General features: G+C 42.3%; 1 protein-coding gene across 2 annotated transcripts in view; it reads right to left on the bottom strand.

Annotated features, from left to right (window-relative positions):
- The window catches only part of LOC104606971 (uncharacterized), a 117741-nt gene extending 105430 nt beyond the window's left edge, over nt 1–12311 (bottom strand). For both annotated transcript variants that reach the window (XR_016085750.1, XM_010272435.3), the window contains exons 1-2: nt 11935–12311; nt 11715–11848 (exon numbers count right to left, since the gene is read on the bottom strand). Coding sequence is in view for 1 of the 2 variants with exons in the window: in XM_010272435.3 (XP_010270737.1) it covers nt 11715–11848; nt 11935–12111 (311 nt within the window). In the remaining variant the exon portion in view is untranslated. The remainder of the gene's footprint in view (nt 1–11714; nt 11849–11934) is intronic.
- Nucleotides 12312–14984: the final 2673 nt, after the last annotated feature.

Below are 14984 nucleotides of genomic sequence, written 5' to 3'. Positions count from 1 at the left end.
TTAGCTAACACATCTGACAAAGTATTTGCTGATCTCCCCACCCACTATACAGTGACCAACATATTCCTTGTCAACCAACTAAATTTCTTCATTTCATTCTTGTAACGCCACATAGCCTCTTCAGGATTTTTCAACCAACCCACCACCACTTTGGAATCCCCTTCGATTGTTAGGTGTTGTACCCCCAGCTGGTTTGCAAATAGCAGCCCTTGTACAGCAGCTAAAAGTTCTACCCTGATGGAGTCCCCAATTCCCAAGGGACCTGAGTAGAGCAACAAAATCTCTCCCTTCTCGTTTCTAAAAGCACCCCCCATTCCGCATAATCCTGGATTACCCATGCTACTTCCATCAAAGTTCAACTTCAGTGAACCTTCGGATGGAGGAGACCAGCTTGTAATTGATTTGTCCTTTAGAGATGAACACCTCGCTACTACTAACCAATTTCTCCAAAGGTCATTAAAGGAGAATTGATGAAAGATTTCCAAGGTCTTCAGCCAAGGTATTGCCCTATTTAACACACAGTCTTTCAATTCCTGACTGCTCCTTTCCTTCTCTTGAAAAATTCTAATATTCCTTTCTTCCCAAAGAGTCCAAATCAAGGCAGCATGAGCACATCTCCACATAATTCTCCCTATTGTTGTAGGCCAATAAAAGGTAGAATGGTTGAAGAGCATGTGAACTTCTGCTGGTAGACTCCAACTACTCCCAAACAACGAAAGTAGCCAAGCCCAAAGGTCTGCAAAAAAGGGACAAGATATTAATAGGTGGTAACAATCCTCACCGTGAGCTCTATAGAGGATACACCAATTAGGAGAAATACAGAGGAAAGGTCTTCTATTTTGTAGGTTATCTAGAGTGTTTACTTTCCCATGGAATACTTCCCAACAGAACGCCATAATTTTTTGGGGAACTGGCCTGCACCAAATTTCTTTTGACGGAAAGGGTTGGTGAGTAGAAAGTTGAGAGATGGACTTGAAGAAAGAAGCACAAGTGAAGGTTCCATTGGGTCTAGGAGTCCATACCCTCTTATCTGGCTTGGAGGAATCCAAACAAACCTGATTAAGACAACCAAGCAAAATAGAAAGAGATTCAATTTCATCATCCCTAAGTCCTCTACGAAACCCAAAATCCCAAGTAGGATCTAAAGGTGTTCCCAAAGGTGAGACAAATTTTGAGACCACCTCTTTTTTGTACAAAGAAACAAAAAAATAGCGAAGGGAACAGATCCTTTAAAGGTGTGTCTCCTACCCAAATATCCTCCCAAAAATGAACAGTGTTGCCAGAACAAACTTCATACCTGATAAAATTGAGGAATTGAAGAAGGGTGTTGTGAATGGCCTTCCAAGGTGCTGCTAGGTTAGCTTGCCTTGATACACCAGCATCCCATCCATTCTCTGACCTCTCATAAATGCTTCCCACCACCTCATGCCACAATCTCTCTCTTTCCAATGGCCATCGCCACAACCATTTCCCTAACAGAGCTTGATTTTTTCTAGTTACCCTCCCAAGTCCCAAACCCCCCTCTTCTTTACTTCTACACACAATTTCCCAATTAACCAAGTGATCCTTTTTTTCTTGTCTCGGCTCCCATAAGAAATCTCTCATCAACTTCTCCAGTTTCCTAGCTTCCCTAGCTGGCATCCTAAAAACAGACAAAAAATAGGTAGGTAAGTTAGCCAAGGTAGCTCTTATTAGAGTAATTCTCCCTCCTAAAGAGACATAATTCCTCTTCCATGAGGCTAATCTCTTCTCAAACTTTTCAATCACTGAGGTCCAAAATCTACTCTCCCTAGGATTTGCCCCTAAAGGAAGCCCTAAATATGACATAGGCCAAGCAGAGGTGGAACATTCAAGACACTCCACAATAGCCTCGACCTCCCCTACCTCCAAATTTATACCCGCTATGCAGCTCTTTTCCAAATTTATTCTCAAATTAGAAATACTTTCAAAACCTTTGATTAGCTCCTTTAGGTTTGCTACCTTTTTGCTAAAACCTCCTTCACAAAAGATCAATAGGTCATCTGCAAACTGAAGGTGGGTGACAGGGACTTGGTGTCTCCCTATTCTCCAACCCCTAATGGCATCTTCACTGTCAGCCTTAGTAACGATCCTACTAATCACATCAGCTACTAAGGTAAAAAGGAAGGGTGAGAGTGGATCCCCTTGCCTGACACCCCTGCAAGCTGGAAAAAAGTCCCTCACCATACTATGACCATAATAGAGTAGTGACAAGTACTGATACACCCAAAAATCCAACTACACCACTTGTCCCCAAATCCACAGTTTCGCATAACCTCTAATAGAAACTTCCAGTCCACCAAATCATAGGCCTTTTCAAGATCCAATTTACAAATGAAACCTCTCTTACTAGACCTTTTCATTTCCTCCACACACTCATTCGTAATTAAGATCTGATCTATTATTTGTCGCCCTTGAATGAAAGCCCCCTGGGTTTCACTAATGATAGAAGGGAGGACTATTTTGATCCTCAACGAGAGCACTTTAACCAGAATTTTATAGATGTTTGTCACCAGACTAATAGGCCTATAATCTTTTGGGTGGTTGGCATCATTCTTCTTAGGTATCAAGGCCAAAAAGGTGGCATTAATTCCAGGATTTATAATGTGCTTGTCTGCAAATTCCTTAAAGACTTCAACTAAATCCTCTTTCAACACCTCCCAACAGTCTTGATAAAAACCCATTGTAAAGCCATCTGGACCTGGAGCCTTGGATCTATCCATTAGAAAGACAACTTTCTTAATCTCTTCTTCCTCGAAATCCCTTTCCAGCCACCTTGCCACTCCATCATCAATTCTTGGCCATTCCACCCCTTCCACGACTGCTCTCTCACTCAAAGGTCTTCTATAAATCAATTTGAAGTGATCAACAAATTTTTTGGCTATGTCATCCTGGTTGGTAATCACCTCCTCTCCTATCTCTAGCTTGGTCACAAGATTCTTTCTTCGTCTCCCATTTGCCAAATCATGGAAAAATCTAGTGTTCCCATCGCCTTCCTTAATCAACTTGTGTCTGGCTTTTTGTCTCCAACTGATTTCTTCCCTCAGTAACACCTCTTCCAAATCCTTTTTCAATTGTCTCCTTAACACTTTGTCCTTCTCGGTCAACCCATTTTGAGATTCCTTTACATCCAAGTTTTTTATTCAAGAGATTAGGCACAACTTTTGCTCCTCAATTCTACCAAAATGATCTCTATTCCACTCTTTTATTTTGGCTCTCAACCTTTTTTAATTTCTTATGAAACTTGATCCCCTTCCATCTTACCCCCCTCTCCTCCTCACCCCACCATTCCTTCACTTTTTTCACAAAATCTGGATGGGTAAGCCACATATTTTCAAATCTAAAAGGTTTGGGTCCTATAGGAAAAAACTCAGTACCTATCTAGATAGGACAGTGATCAGAGGTGACCCTGGGTAACGCTCTAGCAACCAAGTTTTCAAAACTATTCTACCAAGCAAGGTTAAATAAGAACCTGTCCAACTCCGAACACAAAGGGGTTTCCTGAAGGTTGGACCATGTGTAACTGGCTTGCAGCAGAGGTATTTCCTTTAGTTCACATTCTTCAATAAAACCATTAAATTTCCTCATGCTTGTTGTAATTACCTGTTGGGGATTACTGGTTTCATCAGAGAATCTAATGACATTAAAATCCCCACCCAGGCACCAAGGGCCATCCCATAGCCCCTTGATTGCATATAGTTCCTCCCACATCTCATTCCTCTCTCTATAGGAATTAGGGCCATAAACATTGGTTAAGACCCATACACACCCATTCTCTACATTATTACACTTAATGGAAACTAAGAATCTGCCTATCAATTCTTCCACTACTTCCACCACATCCTCCCTCCACAGTGTTACGATCCCCCCCGAGGCTCCCCAAGAAGGAGACAAGCTCCAACCTAAACCTCTAGACCTCCAAAAACTCCTCACCCATCTCCCATCTAATTCCATCATTTTGGATTCTTGTAGCAGCACAATAACGGGTTTTTCCCTTCAAAGTAGGTCTTTGATCACCCTTCTCTTTCTTGCACTCCCTAACCCTCTTACATTCCAGCTAATAATTTTCATCGAGACAAAATAGCAAAAAAAACCCATGAGAAGGCCATAATCTCCTCATTTTAGGCCCTTCCTCCTATCCCCTCTACCACTGAATTCTAAATCCCCCTCAATGTTTGAGATTAGCCTTTCCACTTCAGATCTTTTTTTCTCCTTTGTTCCTTTTTTCCCCCCTTTCCTAATACAACAATCATCCTTTTTCTTTTCTCCATCCTTTCTAGTCAATGTCTGAGGAAGAATTTTACCCTGCTCACACTTATTTTGGCTACAGCATCTCTCTAAGAATCCTTCTTTTTGTTAGTTCCTCCATCATTGTACAGATCAACTCCCAAATTCTGTCTGCCTCCCCCTTACTACTTCCTTCCATCACCCTCTCTCCTCCATCCACTATCACCCTCTCTCTTGCATCAGAACCTCCTGGATGGGAAGCTGGAATATTTGTTACAGGTATAGCAAACAAGTCAGTACCTAAAAAAGAATTGACACCCAAACCTGGTAGGACGGGGGTAGGACTAGAATCACTGGAATTGAGTTGCTGACAGGCGACAAATGGTTTTAAGGACTTTCCCCTTTTTGGACAAAGTTGTGAAGTAGACATAGTGAAAGAATCACTTCCTGACGACCTACCCACTTGGAAAACCTTTCTCTGTGTTTCCGACACTGGAATACCCACATCCATCCTCACGGCCGATTCTTGTCCCTCTCCACCAACATCCTGTAATTCATTAGACTCAGGGTCAGCTCCCTCAACGAAGGGAAGAGGAGTTTTCACAGCTTTAGAACCATTTTCTTCACCATTTCTAGTCTTCCCGCCACCTGCCTCTTCAATCTCTTCCTCTAAAAACAACAACTCTGTATGCAAACTTTCTATTTCAAGTAAATCATTGTTGCTTTTCGGAGACAGACTTCCCAAACTTAAAGTTTCGTCTCTATCAGAATCGTCACTGCTGTTTTGTTCACTCAACCAATCTTCAAACCCTGTTCTGTTCAAATCACTAGGCTTCAGGTATCTCAGGTTGCGCCTATCTGGTGAGAGACGGTTCGCCAGGATGAATGGGACCCACTATAGAGAGCCTCGAGACTGAGAGTCTTGAGATTTTGCGCCTGAACTATTTGATCGAAAGGAGGGATTCAGGATAGAAGAAGATAGACACTTAATCTCGTATATCAGCTCTTCCCTCCTCCCAGTCACGTGCTTACTTAAAGAGTCCCTTGGCCCATTTGTCTTGTAATGGGCCTTGGGCTCAAAACTTGTAGTATAAGAACCCAGCTTTAAAGCCTTTACTTGAGTTTCCTTCTCCGGCCCACCAGAAAAGGGATTCACTCGACTGGGCCCATTTTCTATCCTCCCACGTGACCTCTTAACAAATCACGCCCCCCTGTTTTAATGGTCGAACCAGCAACCCTCCCTGTCTGAGGTTGCTGGTTCAGCCCTCTCCCTTTAGACACTGGTAAATTTTTGTCTATTTCCCCTGACACCACCTGCGCAAAAGATCTGCCATTTGTCATAGCCTTTTCTTGCTTTCTACATGTTTGACCTTCCATCTGCCCCAAAGCTTTTTGGCTTCCTAGAATTTGTTGGCCCTTTTTTAGTGAAACATTCCTTCCCATTTGAATTAACCAATCTCACAAGTCCACGTAATGCTTCTTCTTCCTCCTTCTCCCCTCCTACCATACGAGCCTCCTTCCACAGCCCTGCTTCAATGGAGGATGCTAGCCACACAGAGACAAAACTCCCCTCTGTTCGCCCCAGAAAGCAAGATTCCTCCACACAATACTGCTATAGACTCTGCTACTTCTTGTTTCCATAGATGAAACGGCAAGCCTATTACACGCACCACCACACCATCTTTGACAAATAAATCCTTGGAGTTGGATGTTGGATTCCATTTAAAGACTGAATGATCCGAAATCAGCCTGAACATTGATAGCTGATATTTCCAATTCATTCTCTATTGGATCTAGGAGGGCTTTACAGTTATCGAAGGGGGTTACTATGAAGACACTCTTCAGCTTCAAACTGGTTGCCAGTAAGTCAGCTACCCTCCTCCAATCATTAACCTTTTCCTTGGCTTGTATCACAAACTTACTATCCCACTCTTCTCTCTCTAGACCTCCCACCATTCTGCATTGGCCTTTTGTTTTTGCCATGACCACTGGCCCTTGTACTACCCTGCTGTTGCTGAGATATGCCTTCTCCTCCCTTATGGAGGCTTTTTTATCATTTGCTACTCTTTGAGCTAAAAACTCTTTGAACAACCAGTCGACTTCCCCCCATCCTTGGTTCTGTTTTCCTGCTGGTAGACACACCAGTTGCCTTCGTCCCTTACCAAAAAATTCAGCCAAAGCTATGAAGAAGCCATTTCTATTCCTCTTACATTCAACAACATATCTTCTCCCTACTAAAGTACTAAAATCCTGCCAGTTTATCTGCTTACCTTTTGAACAGGCTCCAGCTATGAACTCTCTTAGCCACTCGATCACTTCTAATCCTTCCAGCAATATTGTACCCTTTTTCGCTTCCCTTACCTTCAGGCTTACCTTCCCCTTGATTCTCATCTCTTCGAACAGGAAATTTTTTGCTTCTATCTTCAAGGATCTCCTCCACTGACCTGCCTGCACGAACTCCATTTTTTCCTTGACTTTTCTCTCACCTATTTCTTTTTATGACTTATGATTGATCTGTCTCTTTCCTATTTACCTTAACAGCAAGGGTTCTCTTTCTATCTAATCTATTGATGTTTCATAGGGCATTGAGGGATGAGAAATTCGCCTCTGTAACAGAGCTTTTGCATCTTCTTGATAGAGTTTGTTTGGAGCCTTCTAAACCAGATAGAAGAGTTTGGTTTCCAATTCTCCCCTGCGCCTTTTTTGCGCCTTGTACTTTTAAAACACCCATAACTAATTTACTACACTATTTCTCCACACTCCCCCTCAAGTTGGGAATGGATATTGGTCATTCCCAACTTGCATAAGTCTATCTCTAACTTTTCTTTGTAACTACTTTGGTGAAGAGGTCAGCAAGCTACATATCAGAGGCAACATAGGGAACACCCCCTCTTCTCCTCTTTATAAATTATTTTTTTCTTCATTCTCTTACTTTTTACTTCTGTTTTCAGGTCAGATTATCTCAGCACATGATATCAGAGAAAGGTTGATCTCCCTCCCTCCCTCCCTACACAATTAGTTTCATTTCTTGTCAACCGTTCTTTAGTATACAATACAATTTCAACTTAAAACAAGGGAATATCAGTTATTGATCAGATCAAAAAAAAAACAAGGGAACATCAGGAAAGATAAACCTTCAAACAGATACCATGCGACGAAAACCTTTTAATTCCACAAAAAGGTGCTGTTATAAAGATTGAGCCGCCAGAAGTAACATGACTGCTTTGAAAAATCACCTCGACCTAGAAATCTAACAACAAATATAAGTACGCTTTGATACAGATCAACTCTCCTAGGAAGGACATGACAGGTCATTACGATACCCCTGCCTCTGCTCGTGCCTGAAGCAAGACGTTATAATCGATCACATGACCATCACTGGAGAATATTCTCTCATCATTGTAATGATTTGCAATCATTGACCGTTATTCCCTGTCCTAGTGATTATAAATAGCCATCATATCATTAATTTTTTTGAAGGATCAAAAGCAAATTTTATTAAAATTGAAAAAGAAAGCAGTACATCTCAGAAAAATGGTTGTCTAGATCACAAACCGACTACTTAACAAATTACATTGTAAATGACTTAAAATTACAGGTATTCAACTCTATGGTACTCCAGAAATTCTCTATCAGATCCGGCTTGTTCACTTGGTCAAACTCTGGAAGACTGAGAACCCAGGCTGCAATCAAATTGCTCACCCCAGCTAAAAAGTATTCAACATTCCAGTTTTGCTTCTTGAAGTAATACCCCCTATGGTTTGATACATAAAAAATTCTTACAATATCCCTTCTTCTTCCTTCCTTCAATTCCCTCATGTTCCATCTAAGGATCCTCATCTTCCCCTCTCCTCCCCTGTCTTCCAGCCCCTCCTCTCCCCCTTCCTTAGCTATTTCGTCTCCGGACTTGAGCCTGAAATCTGCACAAGAGTCGAGATGCTCGAACCAACCTCTATCCATCGAGCATTTCAATCAGCGCTATTAAAAGAATAAGAATGGATGCAAAAACAGAGGTTGACGAAGCAAGAGGTTCCAAAAGCAAAGCCCCCATCCTTGGCAGGTAACACTTCTAACCAGACTCAGAAATTACCTGAAATTAAAAGACTAACTCCCGTAGAGGCACAGGAAAGAAGAGAGTGGAGACTCTGCTTTAATTGTGATGAAAAGTATACACCCCAACATCAATGTCAAAAGCAGAAACTCTTCTGGATTACAACGACAATGAAGAAAGATCACCAAGGGCCAACTACAAAAGAGGAGTCTAAGAAGTTATGTGAAGACCCGCTGTCCAAGAGGATGGTAAGTGGATAATGCTGAATGTGTCCTTGAATCCTCACGGTTCTGGGTGAATTGGCTCCGGATATGGCGTGTAGGGATATCTCCGGCGTTGCCCCAAAATGGTGAAGGTTGGGTTATAGGTGGATTCCCATCCTAGCTTCATTATACAGGTGGTGAGCGGTGAACGACTTCGTGACTATGGTAGGTGCTCCAGGGTAGGTATTCAGACCCAGGGAATCACCATTGAGGTAGACTTCCATATGCTACAACTCCCTGATTATGATGCAGTGCTCAGCGCTCAATGGCTTAGGACTCTCGCACCTATACTGTGGGATTTTGAAGCTCTGTTTCTACAGTTTTGGAATGACCAAGAAGCACACATACTAAAAGGAGTTCGGAAGCCCAAGCCCAAATTGATAACCTGCAGAGACTGCACCTGAGGCACTGAACAAAGCTACCCAGGTATACCTACTACAATTTATGAATGTAGAATTGGGATATGATAATCTGGAAGTTGATAGAGAAACTAGGATTTTACTTAAAGAGTTTGCAAATATTTTTGAGGAACCTACAGGCTTGCCACCTCCACATTCCTGTGACCATGTGATACCTTTAACCCAAGAAGGCCATGTTGCAAATATTAGACCATACTATTACCCTTATACACAGAAGGGATTGAAGGGATGCTACAAGAAGAGATTATTTGACCCAACCAGAGTCCCTTCTCGTTGCCAATATTGTTGGTGCAAAAGAAAGATGGTGGGTGGAGGCTCTGTGTGGATTACAAAGCGTTAAACCAGCAGACGATCAAGGATCGTTTCCCCATGCCAATCATTGATGAGCTGATTGACGAACTCCATGGAGCGAAGTTCTTTTCGAAATTGGATCTGCAAGCTGAGTCCATCAAATCTAGGTGAAGGAGGAAGACATTGCTAACAGTCTTTATGACTCATGAAGAACACTATGAGTTCTTGGTAATGCCATTTGGGCTCACCAATGCCCCGGTAACCTTCCAAGCGCTCATGAACCAAATCTTTAAGGAACAACTCGGGCAATTTGTTCTAGTGTTCTCTGATGACATCTTGGTCTATAACCTATCACAAAAAGAGCACCTCCTCCATCTGAAGCAAGTCTTGAGCATTCTTCGTGCCCATCAACTTCGCACCAAAAGAAATAAGCGCAATTTTATGAGAAACATAATTGAATACCTAGGACATATCATATCCAATCAAGGAGTGGAAATGGACCCAACTAAAGTAGAGGGAATGCTATCCTGGCCAAGACCTACCATAGTGAAGGGATTAAGGGGATTCTTGGGGTTGACTAGGTATTACCGAAGGTTTGTTAAGTGGTATGGGAGTATAGCCAGACCTCTCACCCAGTTACTAAAAAAGGGAGCCTGGGCTTGGTGGAAGGAGGCAGAAACTACTTTTAAGGAGTTGAAGGCTGCCATGACTACTGCTCCTGTATTGGCGATACCTGATTTCAGCAAACCTTTTACTGTGGAGAGTGATGCTAGTGGCCATGGCCTAGGTGCAGACTTATCCCAAGAAGGGCAGCCCGTTGCATTTTTCGATAAGGCATTACAAGGTCAAGCATTGAACATGTCCACTTATGATCGTGAATTACTTGCAGTCGTCTCAGCAGTTTAACATTGGAACCCTTACCTCTTGAGCAATAAATTCAGAATTTTAACAAATCAGAGAAGCATTGGTTATATTATGAAGCAAAGGATCACTTCTCCCACTCCGCAAAAGCTTCTAAGCAAGCTGTTGGGATATGATTATGAAGTGTTCTATCGTAAAGAGAAAGAGAATAATGCCGCCAATGCACTCTCTAGAAGGCATGAGTCTGAGGTAATGGGAATATCAGTTCTAATGCCAAATTGGACAACAGAATTGAAACCTGAAGTAGCTACAGATGCTCATTTACATAACATTATAACAAAGATTGCAGAAGGAAGAAGGCATAAGCCAAACTACAGACAATGCAATGGTCTGTTATGGAAGGACAGTAAGCTGGTACTGAGTCCCACTTCATCATTTCGAAGGAAACTTTTTGATGAAGCTCACTCCAGCCCCATCGAGGGCCATTCTGGTTATAGAACACCATTCAGAGATTGAGACAAATTTGTTATTGGAAGGGCTATAGAAAGGAAGTCAAAGGATGGGTCCATGAGTGTGATGTTTGTCAAAGGCACAAAACTGAGAATCTTCCTACTCCTTGGTAACTCCAGCCATTATCCATTCTGAAGCAAGCATGGGTTGACATTCACTTGACTTTGTGGACTGATTGCCAAGCTCAAATAAGAAGAATGTCATATTAGTAGTGGTGAATTAGCTGACCAAATATGGTCATTTTCTTTCCCTCAGTCATCCTTATACAACACAGGAGGTTGCTCGAGTATTCATGGAAGGAGTGTTTAAATTACATGGGATGTCGAGATATATGGTGAGTAATTGGGACCCAACTTTCACTGGAGCGTTCTGGAAGGAATTGTTCAAGCTTCAAGGGACTCATCTCAATATGAGTTCACCTTATCACCCCCGGTCAGATGGGCAAACTGAGGTCTTAAACCGGACCTTAGAAACCTGTGTTCCATGTCTCATGTCTTAAGGCTAAATTGGGCTACCATGCGAGGAGTTCTTCAGCCACATTGTATAGCAGTTCTGGACAGGCTTATAGTTCAAAGTGGGAACAGAGCAATCACTGAGCTCCTCATCAAATGGGAAGGAACTACAGATTCTGATGCGACATGGGAACGTCTGGACTCTCTCAACAAGCGTTTCCCTGGAGCTAATCTTGAGGATAAGACTAATCCCAATGGGGGCAAGAATGATACAGCTCGACTACTCTCCTAGGAAGGACGTGGCAGGGTAGGAATGATAGCCCTGCCTCCGCTCGTGCCTGATGCAAGACGTTATAACCGATCACAGAACCGTTACCGGATAATATTCTCTCATCACTGAAATGGTTTGCAATCACTGACCGTTATTCCCTGTCCTGGTGATTATAAATAGCCATTATATCATAAATAAAAGGCATCGAGTTTTTACCCCTTATCAAATACTCTGTTTTCTTATCCTTACCTCTGCGAGCTCAAGGCAAAGCAAAACACTCTTCTCGTCTCCAAGAAGAGGCTGATATCACCCACGGATTAAGAACACTTTAAACAGACTAACTAAGCATACCCGGTGTTTAGCGAAGCTTCGTCCTTCGCCCATTCCCGCCACATTGCAGGGCTCAAAGGGAACAAAATATTCATCGACTCCCTCGCTTCACGTAGGTTCTCAATGAGGCCGAGTTTCCTCAGAGTCCTTATGTACTGCGAAATGCAAACAAATTAATGAATGAAACCTTCATTTAAAATTCGCTGCAATGAAGCAAGAAGTCAAGCAAGAGAACGCTTACTTGAACGTGGGTGTCGTAACTCGAAGGGTTCTCCGCGAGTTCCTTCTCTAGGGTTTCCAGTTGGAGATCTTCGGCGTCATCGTCGGACGACTCGGAATCGGAAGAACTAGGGTTTTCCGTGTCTGACTTAGTTTCAGCCAAGTTGTTCATGTCATCGAGGTGTTCCGCGTCCTTCATCCCTGCCACTTCCGGTTGTCTTTTGTTCTGGTATAGTAGTATGATACGAAAAAATGTTTCGGAAATTAGTAGTTTTGAAGAACAGAGATCCACAAAGAAGAAGAATAGACAGTAGAGAAGCAGTGGTGGCAACTTGCAGCGGGCACTAGCAGCGTTGGAGTCGGTTTTGCACGCCGTTCTGTTTCTCTACCCACATACCCGAAAGCAATTTTGAAGTATTGCTTCTTCTCATAGCTGCCACATGGTGTATATGGGTCGGGTCAACCCGCATATCTAATATATCTATATCTATCTATTTCAATATCTATATTATATCTGTACGTAAAAAGGCTTGAGTACGAGGAAAATTCAATTTTTTAAAAATTATAAGAATGCCACTCTCCACTAATTCTCTCTATTTTGCTTTTTTTTCTTTTAAATTACAACAATGTCATTCTTTCCTACCAACTCTCTCTCTCTTTCTTATAAATTACAAGAATGTCATCTCTCTTTCTCCTTTCATCTCTGTTTCTTTATAAATTACAAGAATGCCACTCTCTCTCCAACCCAACCGAGGGAAACCTTAGCTTAGCATCTCAACTATTAGGTGACATACAATCAAAAGGTAGTCAAGTTCGAGTCGAGCTAAGCTTGAACTTCTAAGCTCAAGCTTAAGTCTCTAATTCGAATCAAGCTCGAGCTAGACGACACCTCGACCATTGAGAGAAACCTCAGCTCGACACCTTGATTGCTTGAGAAATTTACAATAAAAAATAATCGAGCTCAAAATTCCTAGCTTTTGACTCGAGCCAAGCTCGAGCTCAAGCTCAAGTCTCTAATTCAAATCGAGCTCGAGCCTAATAGTTTATGAGCAAAAGCCCCTGCAACGCAGGACCCCCTTCGCTAGTAAATCAATTAAATTAAAATGTGTACTTAAAAAGGTCTGAGGATGAGGGAAATGAAATCTAATAGTATTTTTTGCCTTTTTCATAAAAATTATAAGAATGCCACTCTCTACCAATTCTCTCTCTCTTTCTTACAAATTACAAGAATTTCATCTCTCTCATTGTAAATTATAAGAATGCCACTCTCTATCCAATTGAGGGGGACCTCAGTTTGGCATTTTCGGTTGCTAGGGGACCTGTAATCAAAGGTAGTCGAGTTCGAGCTGAAGTGTGCTCGAACTTCTGAGTTAAAGCTCAAGTCTCTAATTCGAATCAAGCTCAAGCTAGATGACACCTCAACCATTGAGGGAGACCTCAGCATGGCACCTTGGTCATTGAGGGAGACCTCAGCTTGGCACCTTGTCAACTAAGGGAGACCTTAACTCAACACCTCACCTGCTAGGGAAACCTCAACTCTACACTTCAACAGCTAAGGGAGACCTTGATTTGCCACATCGGCAATTGAGGGAGACCTCGACTCGGCACCTCAACTGCTTGAGAGACCTTCAATCAAAGGTAGCCGAGCTCGAACTTTCAATCTTTTGGCTCAAACCAAGCTCGGGCTCGAGCTCAAATCTCTAATTCAAATCGAGTTTAGCCTGTTGTTTATGAGCAAGCCCCTACAACGCAAGGCCCCCTCCGCTAGTAAATATATTAAGCTGAATGTGTACGTAAAAAGGCATGAGGATGAGGAAAATGGAATCTAACATTATCTTTTACCTTTTTTTTCTTATAAATTACAAGAATGTCACTCTCTACCAACTTTCTCTCTCTCTCTCTTGCTTTTTTTTCTTTCAAATTACAAGAATGACACACTCTCTCTCTTGCCTTTTTTTTCTTTCAAATTACAAGAATGCCACACTTTCTCTCCAATTGAGGGAGATGTCAGCTCAACATCTCGACTACTAGGGAACTGTAATCAAAGGTAGTCAAGTTTGAGCCGAGCCAAACTCAAACTTTTGAGCTCAGGCTCAAGTCTCTAATTCGAATCAAGCTTGAGCTAGACAACACTTCAACCAATGAGGGAGACCTCGGCTCGCCACCTCAATCATTGGGGGAGAGATCTTGGCTCAGTACCTCGACAACTGAAGGAGACCTCAGCTTAGCACCTTGTCAACTAAGGGAGACCTTAGCTCAACACCTCGCCTTCTAGGGAAACCTCAGCCCAATACTTCACCAGCTGAGGGAAACCTCGGTTTGGCACCTCAACAATTGATGGAGACCACGACTGCTTGAGAGACCTGTAATCAAAGGTAGTCGAGCTTGAACTTTCAAGCTTTTGACTCGAACCAAGCTCGAGCTCAAGCTCAAGTCTTTAATTCGAATCGAGCTCGAGCCTGGTAGTTTATGAACAAGCCCTACAATGTAGGGCCCCCTCCCTTAGTAAATATATTAACCTGAAATGTGTACGTAACAAGGACTAAAGATGAGGGAAATGGAATCTAACAGTATTTTTTGCCTTTTTTCTTAGAAATTACAAGAATACCACTCTTTACCAACTCTCTCACTTTTGCTTTTTCTTTCAAATTACAAGAATGCCACTCTCTCCTACCCAACTCTCTCTCTCTTGCTTTTTTTCTTTCAAATTACAAAAATGCTACTCTCTCTCTCTTTCTTGTAAATTAAAAGAATGTCATCTCTCTCTCCTACCATCACTCTCTCTCCTCATAAATTACAGGAATGCCACTCTCTCTCTAATTGAAGGAGACCTCAACTCGGTATCTCAGTTGCTAAGGGACTTGCAATAAAAGGTAGTCGAGTTTGAGCCGAGTCGAGCTTGAACTTCTGAGCTCAAGCTCAAGTCTCTAATTCGAATCGAGCTCGAGCTAGATGACACCTTGACCATTGAGGAAGACCTCGACTCGACACCTCGGTCACTAAATTAGATCTTGGCTCAACATCTTGACAACTAAGGGAGACCTCATCTCGGCACCTTATCAAATAAGGGAG

This window comes from Nelumbo nucifera, chromosome 4, assembly GCF_055504915.1.
Source record: "Nelumbo nucifera cultivar China Antique chromosome 4, China Antique-T2T, whole genome shotgun sequence".
In the NCBI taxonomy this organism is placed as follows: Eukaryota; Viridiplantae; Streptophyta; class Magnoliopsida; order Proteales; family Nelumbonaceae; genus Nelumbo; species Nelumbo nucifera.
The sequence above is the reverse complement of the archived record's forward strand: the minus strand, read 5'-3'. Positions and strand labels throughout refer to the sequence as shown.